The sequence below is a fragment of the Hippoglossus hippoglossus genome, chromosome 19 (genome assembly GCF_009819705.1).
Source record: "Hippoglossus hippoglossus isolate fHipHip1 chromosome 19, fHipHip1.pri, whole genome shotgun sequence".
Lineage (NCBI taxonomy): Eukaryota > Metazoa > Chordata > Actinopteri > Pleuronectiformes > Pleuronectidae > Hippoglossus > Hippoglossus hippoglossus.
Window position 1 is genome coordinate 9411528 of NC_047169.1, and position 10909 is coordinate 9422436.

General features: G+C 44.2%; 1 protein-coding gene across 1 annotated transcript; it reads left to right on the plus strand.

Moving 5' to 3' along the window:
* Positions 1–7440: 7440 nt before the first annotated feature.
* On the plus strand, positions 7441–9409 carry foxi1 (forkhead box i1). Its single transcript, XM_034570223.1, has 2 exons — positions 7441–8093; positions 8347–9409. The coding sequence occupies exons 1-2, from the start codon at positions 7496–7498 to the stop codon at positions 8904–8906; spliced, it is 1158 nt and encodes a 385-aa protein (XP_034426114.1). The 5' UTR covers positions 7441–7495; the 3' UTR covers positions 8907–9409.
* The last annotated feature ends 1500 nt before the right edge of the window (positions 9410–10909 follow it).

A 10909-nucleotide genomic window follows, 5' to 3' on the forward strand; every position in this document is an offset into this window, starting at 1 on the left:
TCACGGCTTTTTTTCCAGCGCCAAATGGAGACTCACCATAAGCACGCGGTAATGGACGTGGTAATATACAGTTAATATGGCCGACACTCGGAGGATACAGGATGTTTCCGGAGTTAATTCTAATGTACAGATTTCGTTGTTTTCGGTGTCAGAAATATTAGAAACAAACTAGAAAGTTGATGAACACGTACATGAACGTCTCAGTGGAGAATCTTCGCCTCTCATTCTCAATCCAATCTGCGAATAAAACCTTTACTTCCTGTGACGAGGCCAATCGCACGCCATAGAGATGAGGAAGATGAAGATGCAGTACTTCGTGTGACCCGGGCAAAACGAATTTGAGCCTCAAGTTGCCCACTTGTAAAATGGCAAATGTGGCCCAAATGTCCCAAAACAAATCTGGGCCTTTTTTTGGCATGCGGTACTGCTCTGGCTTCCTTGTGGCCCTGATCTGGCAACCAGGAGCAAACTGCCGGTGTGTGGCCTGAACTGCAAGTTTCTCTTCACATTTGTGTGTGAACTGGACCTTAAGTTGCAAGAGTGAAAGTATCTTTACAATATCCTGGCAGTAAACATTTTGAAACTAGACTAAGCCCTTAAAGCCATGCTAGCCGTGTGTTTAGCCGTAAACCAAACTATCAAGTTTTGCGATTTTCTGCCACCACAGTACGCACAGTATGAACTTTGTTTATCGGTTTGATACTAAAAGACCTGTTTTTAAGGTTTTCATGGTGTGGTTTGGTGGTAGATTTCCCCTGGTGGTTCGATGTTAGGCCCTCCAGGTCCGTTTTGCCTCTGTCCCCCTAAGTCACTTAAAACACTCCTGTCTGTGTTCTCAGTCAGCAACCAAACCCCCCCCCCCCCCCCCCCATCACTTTGTCCTCTTATTGGACGATGCTTTTCACAGTCAAGTGTCTAATAAACAAGGACATGTCGTAAAATGAATCAACATGTAGGTTGTCGCTCCAAATGTCAGCCTGGATGGGAAATGAAGAACGTCTTACATCCATCGGTCCTGAATGTGCAGCTGCCTGTCGCGGAGTCTCGTAAACAAACGTGTCAACAGACGTGACAGCGGAGTTGTTGTGTGTCGCTGTCACAGATTGTGTCGAGGTTTTCCATCTCGGCAGAGTCGACACCGAGAGGTTCAGTAAACCGACGGAATGAGTCGTGTTCAATCACAGAGCAAACATCACTCGTGTGGAGAGAACGAGGCTCGGCTTCGTTTACGGTGAGAGGATCTGAATTCTCTCTCTGGAAATATGAAACCGAACATTTTCACTGAGTCAGTTCGACGAGTCTCTGCTGTTGACTGAGAATTCCTTTGTTTGATTTCTTTGAAAAGTTAATAGACGCCGAATCACTGAGGAGGTGATGATGTGGAATTATTTCAACTGAGCTCCGCATATAAAAGAAAGGTTTTTAATACGATGCTACAGTTTCAGCTGCATGTCTCTGTCATGATGTCTAAATTAAAGCGATTGGTAACTTAATCATTAGTCGATTGACAGAAAGTTTATTGGAAACAATGTTGATATTTGGCTTATTTTTCACATTGGTTTTCCTTCTTTTTATAAACAAAATCAACCCTTATTTTCTTTGTCTTCTATGTGAAGATAGTAAACTCAATATCTTTGGGTTTTAGACTGTAAGTTGGACAAAAGATACAATTCAGATATGTTGACTTTGGCTTTTGGGAATTGTGATGAGCATTATCTACAATTTTCTGATATTTCACACCCTTCTCTGAAAAAGGTAAATTATTGGACCAACTGAAATAAAGATTTCAATGTATTACACACGTATTAAGTTGACAAGTCATAGAATTGCTGACGTTAATTTGAAAGAACATAGAAGTAATGTTTTTAGTTGGTCCAACAATATAATATAATATAATTTGACACAGGACTCCTACAAGTCCTGGGCCACAAGGTTAGATAACGAAGGGCCCATCTTATCTGATGTTGCACTCAAGTAAATTCATAAACACATTTTCAATAAATCAAATTATATCTAATCAGCTTACGTGAAAGTTTGAGTGACATCACCGCGAGCTCGATGAAATGTGAATCGACTTATGAACTGTTTTCGATTTTGAGTTGGTGTTAGTGAAGTTTCAAACGTTCCTACGCTGTTTTAAAGTGTGAGGAGTTGCTGACAGTCGCCTGAGCCGGTTTCTCTCCTTCACAGTAAACTGCTGCACCGGTCGCTGTGAGCCAGACCTTTGATTGAACAACTCTGTTCCTCTGTTCTGCCTCTAACTTCACACACAGACACCCTCTCTCCATCAGCGCCTTATCACGAAGTTGGACCATAAAGCTCAGGAGAAACAGTCTTTAAACCTGTGTGTGATATATTCTCTGTGCCACGTGCAGCACTAAATATCACACTTACCCTCTCTGTACCTTATTATCTACATCTCATATTAGCTCGGGCCGTGATGAAGCTCCGGGTTTTCCCAGGCAGTCGGTGTGAGTCGTGTTGCTAGGAAACATACCTCGAGATCGGGGGGGTGGAGAACTGGTTTGATGAGGAAGCAGAGTTCCCTGATACTTTCTGCTTCACATGGATAGAACCGTTTGTCCCGATAGAAGAATATCAAAATTATTTTAGTAAATGAAATCTTTACTTTTAAATCTTGTGATCTCATCTCTGTATATTTTTTTATCTGCCTCTAAAGTATTTAATGTGCAGATATAAAATAGATTCATTGCTTCATTCATTGATTCCTGCTAATATGATGACTAAGAATCTACTGAGAGCAGTTTTCTGACTATTAAATGACAATGTTTCATTAGTTATCAAACATAACCAAGCTCACGTCTGACATTATAAAACACTGAAGCAGAATATGTTTATTATTATTGGGACGTGACTCAGTTCTAATGCCGCAGTGAGTGTGATTAGCATCGGAGGAACTGCAGAGATTCTCCACATCCAAACACTTGTCATCACTTTAACTCTAACTTCTGACATCTGTGTATTCCTTAAAATTCTGTGTTTAAAATCGATACACTTATAAGACTCTGGAGTTTTGATGTATTTTGCCTCAGAGGAAGCTGCACACAGAGGATTTTTTATTTATGGTGTTGTTTAGGAAGGCTGGGGGGAGTTTCATGTTTGAAGCAATGCTGCCCTCATCTGGACGATCCTCTTAGTGCATCACTCTGCCTACATGAGTAGCGACCAGTGGCATAAACCTTTGACTTGGGTGTATCTCATTTTAAGGGGCATGTTAATAGTCTTGACACCGCCAGCATCCTGCTGCATCAGCTCATGTCCACAGGGTGTTTGGACCAGTGAATTTAAGCAGCGTTTATTTAACGGCTAATGGAATTTTAGAACTGAAATATCTCGGCTTCCGGAAAAAAGAAAGAAAAATCTAATTTCATGACCCTCCACGTTTCTGTATTTAAAGACCAGACTAGAAAACAGCAGTCACAGAGTATATCTAACCTCCCTGCTGATGGTGCTCGGCCGGCCACGCTCCAGCAGACCAGCAGCATCTGATCTCTCCCAGGATGTAATCAGGAGCAGAGGAGTAAATCTGCCCAGCGGAGGAGAGAATTAAGCTAATGCAGCTCCAGCAGGGGAGAAGCAGAAGGCCGGGCTGGTTGTATTTCTTCCCCCCTTTGGTCGGAGTGTTGTCTGCAGGGCTGCCTCCTTAGCTCATGGAGACAAGACGGACTGTCGGGGCCAAACTGTAATTGGTCAGACGGGGCGACACGGAGAGGAAGGTCTAATTACTAAGGAACACATCCCCCCCCCCCCTAGGGCCTCACAGGTGGATGAATACTGTGAGATGTTTATGTGCTGATGATATGTGGTGTTTGAAATTGAAGCCGCTTTACAGCAAACCTCCACTGCCCCTCCACACAAGGGGAGCTTTGCTTGACCTGAGTGCTTTGCTATGCAGAATGATGTACGTGCAGAGTTTGACACTAAGACACCGTTAAATTCTCATCTGAAGCTGCTTTCAGACACACACTGAACTCTGGATATTCTCCTCAAATTATCCTGGAGGGTTCTGCATGGGAGAATCTCCGAGGGAGCCCATGTGAGAATACAAGCGGGAGAATTAATGGCGGGCAAGTGGATTTGTTGATTGGTTTTCTAACACTCAACAGACCCAAGAGTGGAAGAACACAAATACTTCAAGATGAGAAAGAGGAGCCGTACGCGTGGAAGATGCTGAGGAAGATGTCAACTTGGAGAGTCGACGAGATAAAAGAGCTTTTGGTGATAAGGGCCTATGTGGGTTGTGATGTGCTCCAAACAAAAAACATGTGATAATTGCATTTCCTGTTGTTGTGAATGAACAATCACCTGCTGCATTCTCCATATGTTAAAGAGAAACTCTGGATAATGTGCGTACCCAATTTTCCAGACATTTTCCAGATATCATGTCTGAAAACGGTTATACTGTGTCTTTTAGTGTAGATCTCAGCTACAGGTCCTATTAGAACTGTTTCTTGCTGCGGTTATGCCTTCGCCATTTGTAATTAATAAAGACCAGTGACTGTAGAATTGAAAGATGATCTGAGGCCAGATGAGCTGCAGTGGCTCCCAAGCTTCACATCACATCACTTCACCTCTGCTCACGGCCGGAGCTACTGAGGAATTCATATAAGTAGATATTAGATATTAGATAGCAGGAACAACTTTTATTTTAGCATGTCGCTGTGCATCCAGACAACACATTCATTAACTTCGTGTTTTCTGTCGCTGGGATTGGCTCAATCCCCTCTCCAGCCTTCAAAGAATAATAAAGTACAGAATAAAGGATGGACGTATTGCCTGTTTTGCTTTGTTCCTCCACTAGGGGGAGACTCTGAGAGGCACAGGCCCTCTGGCTAAAGGGATAGTTTTGTTTACACAGTCAAAGCTAATGACTCTAACTGGGCCTGTCATGGTTTTAGTGGCTTTACATGTATCTAATAGTGTGATAATTACTCCAAAGCCATAAACCTGAAGATCTCTAAGTGTCACGGCCACATGGTTGATGCCGAGGCTGCAGTGTGCAGGGAAAAGGCCTTATTATTATCAACCATCGGGCTCTGTGTTGATTCCAGCAGGTGTTTAAATCTACTGCAGTGAAATGTGCTGATGCACACTGAATGGAAAAGCAGCAGCAGTATGGAGGACCCCCCCCCCCCTCCTATCACTTGCAGCAGTGTTTCTTCCCTGCACTCGGTCTGAAGGCGCCTGCAGTGGCTCCGACCTCGCCATGATTGACTTGATCTCCCACAGAAAAGCTCCCATGACCTCAAAAAAAGCTCCAGGAAACAGGGGGATGAAGACGGACATGGCAGGGTAACAATAGACACCCCCCACCCACCCACCCTCACACACACACACACACACACAGTCAGCATGTTTGAATCATTACTTTACAATGACATGGGGGTTTGAGGTTGAGCCACATTTGACATCTCTGAACTTTATCCGAGAGGAAAGCGTAGGAAATCGTGACTGACGGCTGCTCGTGCTCCTGGTTCCTGATATTTGCCTTTCCTTTTTTTTAATGAAGCCCAAATCAAAATAACCAACAGTAACCGAATCATGATTTCAAATAAAAAATATGAATAAATAAAACAAATTTAAAATTTAAAAGTCATAAGAGAAACACAAAAGTTACCATTTTTAAAAAAACATAAAAGTAGTTGTTTTAAACTAATGTGATATTAAAACCAGCATTCATGTTTATGTCATATCATTTATTTTACAGCCTTAATGTGCAGAATTTAAGGTTTTACATATTCCAAGTGGCAGGGTCACTGCAGCTCTCTGCCTGTCTGGCTCTTTTTGGATTCCCATGTGCAGTCAGTCACCAGTAATTAGCTGCAGCGGCTGTCAGACACCTCACAGGTTGGGCTGTTTTCATGTGGGGGTTAAATGCCACTGCCCCCCCGCGGAGTCCGCTGCTCGCCACTGCTGTACGGCCCGTGGTCGGGACAACACCTTGGAGCCAAACAATTACATCAAGGTCATGGAGAGGAGGAATGCGCCGGCGATTAGTGCAGGAGTCCAGCTGCAGCCTGCAGAGAACTCACTCCTCCTCCTCCTCCTCCTCCTCCTCTTCATCATCATAGCCAGGACGCATGGATCCAAATTCAAAATGTAGGCTAATGTACCCTCCCCAGTTGTATGAGTGTGGATCTAAAGTATCGGTGGGTTGACGTCCTCTCTCCCTCTTTCCTGTCAGTCGAAACTCCATTTATCTGCCAGACGTTTTCTCCAGGACTGACACTGCTCCTCTCACCACATGGATGAAATCAAAATGCAAATAGTCCAACTCTACTGGAGCTGATTATTTATATTATTTTGTATGTGTTATACCCCCTCAGTAACACATAGCCCTTCCTTCCATGTTTTATATTAAACACACAATGGCCTGCTGATTATTTAGATTTTTTTCTTCACTTTATTCTGATCTCATCACCTTTTACATCTGATTACACTTAATGTCACATTTGAATAAAAAAAATTCTGAGGTCCAAGTGGAAGAAAACCTGTGGATTCTGAATTTCTGTTTGTATTAATATTCCTAAAGGTTATTAGAAAGACATAAGTGACCTATTTTATTTTTTACAGGGTGGATCTGTTCTCCTGCTGTAGGTGACGATTTCTTCCACGAGTCACTTGTTGACACTAAACCTGCGGCACTTGTGAAGTGTTTATTGCAAACGAATCTCTTTTTAAGAGAAGCTGCCTCTTGTTTTGGGTTTGACACTGTCCCGCACAGAGTTCAGCGAGTTCAGACACGGGCACAATCCAACAACATGAGAATTATAGTTCCATCTATTTTCCCTAATTTACCCTTCATCCAAAAAAAGGTTGGTTATATTCAGAATAAATAAATGTGATAAATGTCTGTCTCTCAAATAAGTGAGGAGGCCTGATGACAGATTGAAGTTTGCTTTTAAAAAAAATTATTTGCCATTCATACAAGTTTCGATCACTGTTTTGTTTTTTTAATCAAGCAAAAATAAAAGCTCCAAAATCTGGAAACTACTTGCAACCAGGACTAATATACATTCTCCTGCATATTAAAAAAAATCTTAAATCAAATGGTCACATAATTCAACGTCGAATTTCGCTCAGGTCTTTGTTGGATTTATTAAAACAACTTCCTGAAGTTGCCAAAATCGAGATAAACTTCTGTGCGTAATTACGCACGGGTAATGTCATGGATTAAAACCTCAAACGTTCGTTGAAGTGAATATACCTGAACAAATAAGTTGAACCTCTGCGCCGCAGTGAGAAGCAGTATCGATGCTCGTTGATACGGAGAGTGGGTCAACACGAGTGGGCTGTTACGGGACAGAGAAGAGAGGTGTGACCATCCCCAAACTTTTCCTCAATGGGCTACCTGGAGAGGCTCCGGGCGCTGCGCATAAATACTCCTCCCTCCGAGGATGAGTTCAGTCCTGAGGGAGAGTCACTGAGACGAGATTAGTTTTTTGGGGGGGTGGAAATCTGGTCACTGCGGATTATGAACGCTTTTGGACACCAAGCATCCAGCCAGCAGACCAGCCCGATTCAGCACCACAGCGCGCAGGAGATCCTGGACATGGCCGTGTACTGCGACAACTACGGTGTGTACCAGCAGAACCTCCACCACCACCACCCTCAGAGGCCGCCCACGCACCCCTCTGGTTACGGCCTCGGGGAGTACACGTCCCCCGCCGCGAACCCGTACCTGTGGCTGAACGGACCCGGCATCAACTCCTCGCCGTATCTTGCCGGGAACAACGGCACGTCCTACATCCAGTCTGGATACGGCTCGAACCAGCGGCAGTTCTTGCCGCCTCCCACCGGGTTCGGTGGAGCGGACCTGGGCTGGTTGTCCATATCCAGCCAGCAGGAGCTCTTCAAGATGGTCCGGCCACCTTACTCCTACTCGGCGCTCATAGCCATGGCCATCCAGAACGCACTGGACAAGAAGCTGACCCTGAGTCAGATCTACCAGTACGTGGCCGAAAACTTCCCCTTCTACAAGAAGAGCAAGGCTGGATGGCAGAACTCGATCCGACACAACCTGTCACTGAATGACTGCTTCAAAAAGGTGGCCCGGGACGAGGATGACCCCGGTGAGTCCCAAAAGAATCAAGATGATTTTATTAAAGTTCCTGCAGTAATTTGCTTTGGGCCTTTTGTTACTGTTTTGATAGATTAATGAAAAATCTTAAAATGAATGAAATCTTTAAATTTATTTGAATATTTTCAGTTCATTTTCACTTTTTTAAGTTAAATGTTAAATATGGGATGAAGTTGTGCGCATGGAGCGTTTTAAATGTTTAAACGGACGCTTATATTAAACCCTGGTGTCGCTTCTCTCTGCAGGAAAAGGAAACTACTGGACCCTGGACCCCAACTGCGAGAAGATGTTCGACAACGGCAACTTCAGGCGGAAGAGAAAGAGGCGATCCGACCTGACCGGAGCGGACAGCACTTCTCCCCCCGTCAAGTCCGAGGACGGCGGCGCGCACAAGCTCTCCGACACCGCCAGCATGCTGAGCTCCTCCCCGCCCAGCCTGCACGGGTCCCCGGCCTCCACGGAGCCCAAGTCGTCGCCGTCCCCGTCTTCGGAGCACAGCCCGTGCTACAGCAACTTCGCGTCCAGCGTGAGCTCGCTGCTGGCGGCCAGCGGCGGCACCACCACCGGCACCGCCACCGGCACCGAGGGCTCCAGGGGCGGGGAGCGGGACTACGGCATCGCGCACCTCGGGGGATTGTCCCAGAGCAGAGAGGGCATGTCCGGACTGGGCTCCTACTCGCCCTCGCTAATCTCTCCCCTGAACTCTGACAACAACAGAATCAACTACTACTCCTCAGTACAGAGCCTCTCCAACCACTTCAGTGTTAACAACCTCATATACAACCGGGAAGGAACTGAGGTGTAAGACTGTCCAGAAGAAAAAAGAAACTAATTTATCTCTCTTTGTTAGAATTCACATTTATTATCTAGTGCCATGTTATCACTCACTCACTCACTCACTGGTTTGGTAGGCCTCACTGTACCACTGGAATTAAACTGGTGTTTTCCCCACAATAATCCTCCTGCACTGGGAAACCAATATATCTCTCAGTGTGTTAGAGAAGGAATGTAAAGTGCCACTGCTCCATTGTGGTTTGTTCACATGAGCACAACAAACATGTTGATTTGTATGAAATGATTCACTTCCACAGAGACATATCCTCGAACTGATGGACACCCACTTATTTTTGTATGATCCGTATTGTAGCTGCTCGGTTGGGCGGACTCCAGAAGAAGAAGAAGAAGAAGAAGAAGACAAACGTGTACAGAAATTATTTTCATAAGCGGAAACGCGATGTGTATTTTTTAGACTGAACTGTGTTTTTGTTGTTATATTTAAACTCGTGTCGATGTTTGAATAAAAGTCATTTAATTTTAAGTCCCATCGTTCAGGCTCTTGTGTCATTTTCCTAAAAATCAGGGAACTAAGAATGTAAAGGGGCCACATGATGAGAAGTACTCTGAAAAATACTTTAAATACTGTGTGCTACTTTTAAAACCACTTATATGTATAATTCAAGATCAAGCACAACAGGCCATCACTTCAACCCTCTTTTTATAAGGTGGTATTTTTTTAAATTATTTTAGAGACACCCTCTTTTGGTTTCTGTCTATTTTCCAGCTCCTGCCAGGCCACTAAAATATATATATTTATTTAAAAAGTCCTTCCAAAATATTCAGATCAAGTCCTCAAAAGTGTCGGTGTTGTAAGAAAATAAACCGCGTTGCCAATTAATGCCTCCGAAGCCTTGTCGGGAAATCTGAAGTCAAGTGGCTTTAAGCAGTAAAGTGTGTAAGACAGAGACATTTTCCGCTTGTCACTTCCAATATCCCCGTTTCCACAAGCAATCAGACCTCTAACTTATTTCCACCAGGTTCAGGAGTTCAGCTTTTTGTCTGAGCTGGACCTGACTCTGTTTGATGTGAACCTGTTTGCTGGATATTCCACCTGTCCCCATCTATTCCCAAAGTCCTGTCACGCACAACGATGCCCGTTTCGTGTGTGTGTGTCAATGTGAATCCTGTTAGTGGGATTTGGATTTGTTGGGGGGGTTGGGGGGGGGGAGTTTTTTGGGGGGAACCACCGTAGAGGAGCATCTGCGGAACAATTGTGGACAGAGTTCAGCGACATGAAATGTGCTTTTGTTGTGCTCGTGACCCGGGGGACACAGCGGAGAGCATGCTATTGGGGAGAAAATATTAAACAGCCCACGCAGAGGGAATGTTTCAAGTGATTTAACACCCCGCTCCTGTCTTATTTTCAAACAATATGGATACGCACGGAATCAAAGCCTGTAAATAAAAGGAAACACCTCTTAATTGGTTGGTAATTGAATTCACTCAGGCGCTCCGTGGTCTGGAATAAAAGAAAAATTAATTGACAAGACATTCGTGCCCCTTGTTGGAACACAATGGAAGCTGGCAATTCAAGAGATCCCCTCCTGGGCTCAAATGAAAATATTGCGATCTGAAGATCTGGGAACAAATTATCTCCCTCAGGCCACATTTCGCTCCATTATCTGTGGAGCAGGGCCACGGATCAGACAAAGAGGATTTTTGTCATACAGGAGCAGGTTCTCACAGTAGCTAACAAGTTTTCTCTTGAAATCCTCATCACGTCCAGTGAGCGGAGCAGAAAGCACATTCAGAGGCCTTTTAGTTCTTATTACTGTCATCGCTTGATCCCTCGGTTCGGTTTGTAAATTTCTCACTCAGTGTGGAATTGTCAGGACACATTAGTTCAGTGTTATACGGGGGGGGGGGAAGTTCATTTACTAAAGTGCTTCAGTTGTGAGGAACTTTTTTTCTGGACTTTTTTTTAAATTCCTCTTCTCTATTTCAAACGGTGCTTTTTATTCCACTACCACT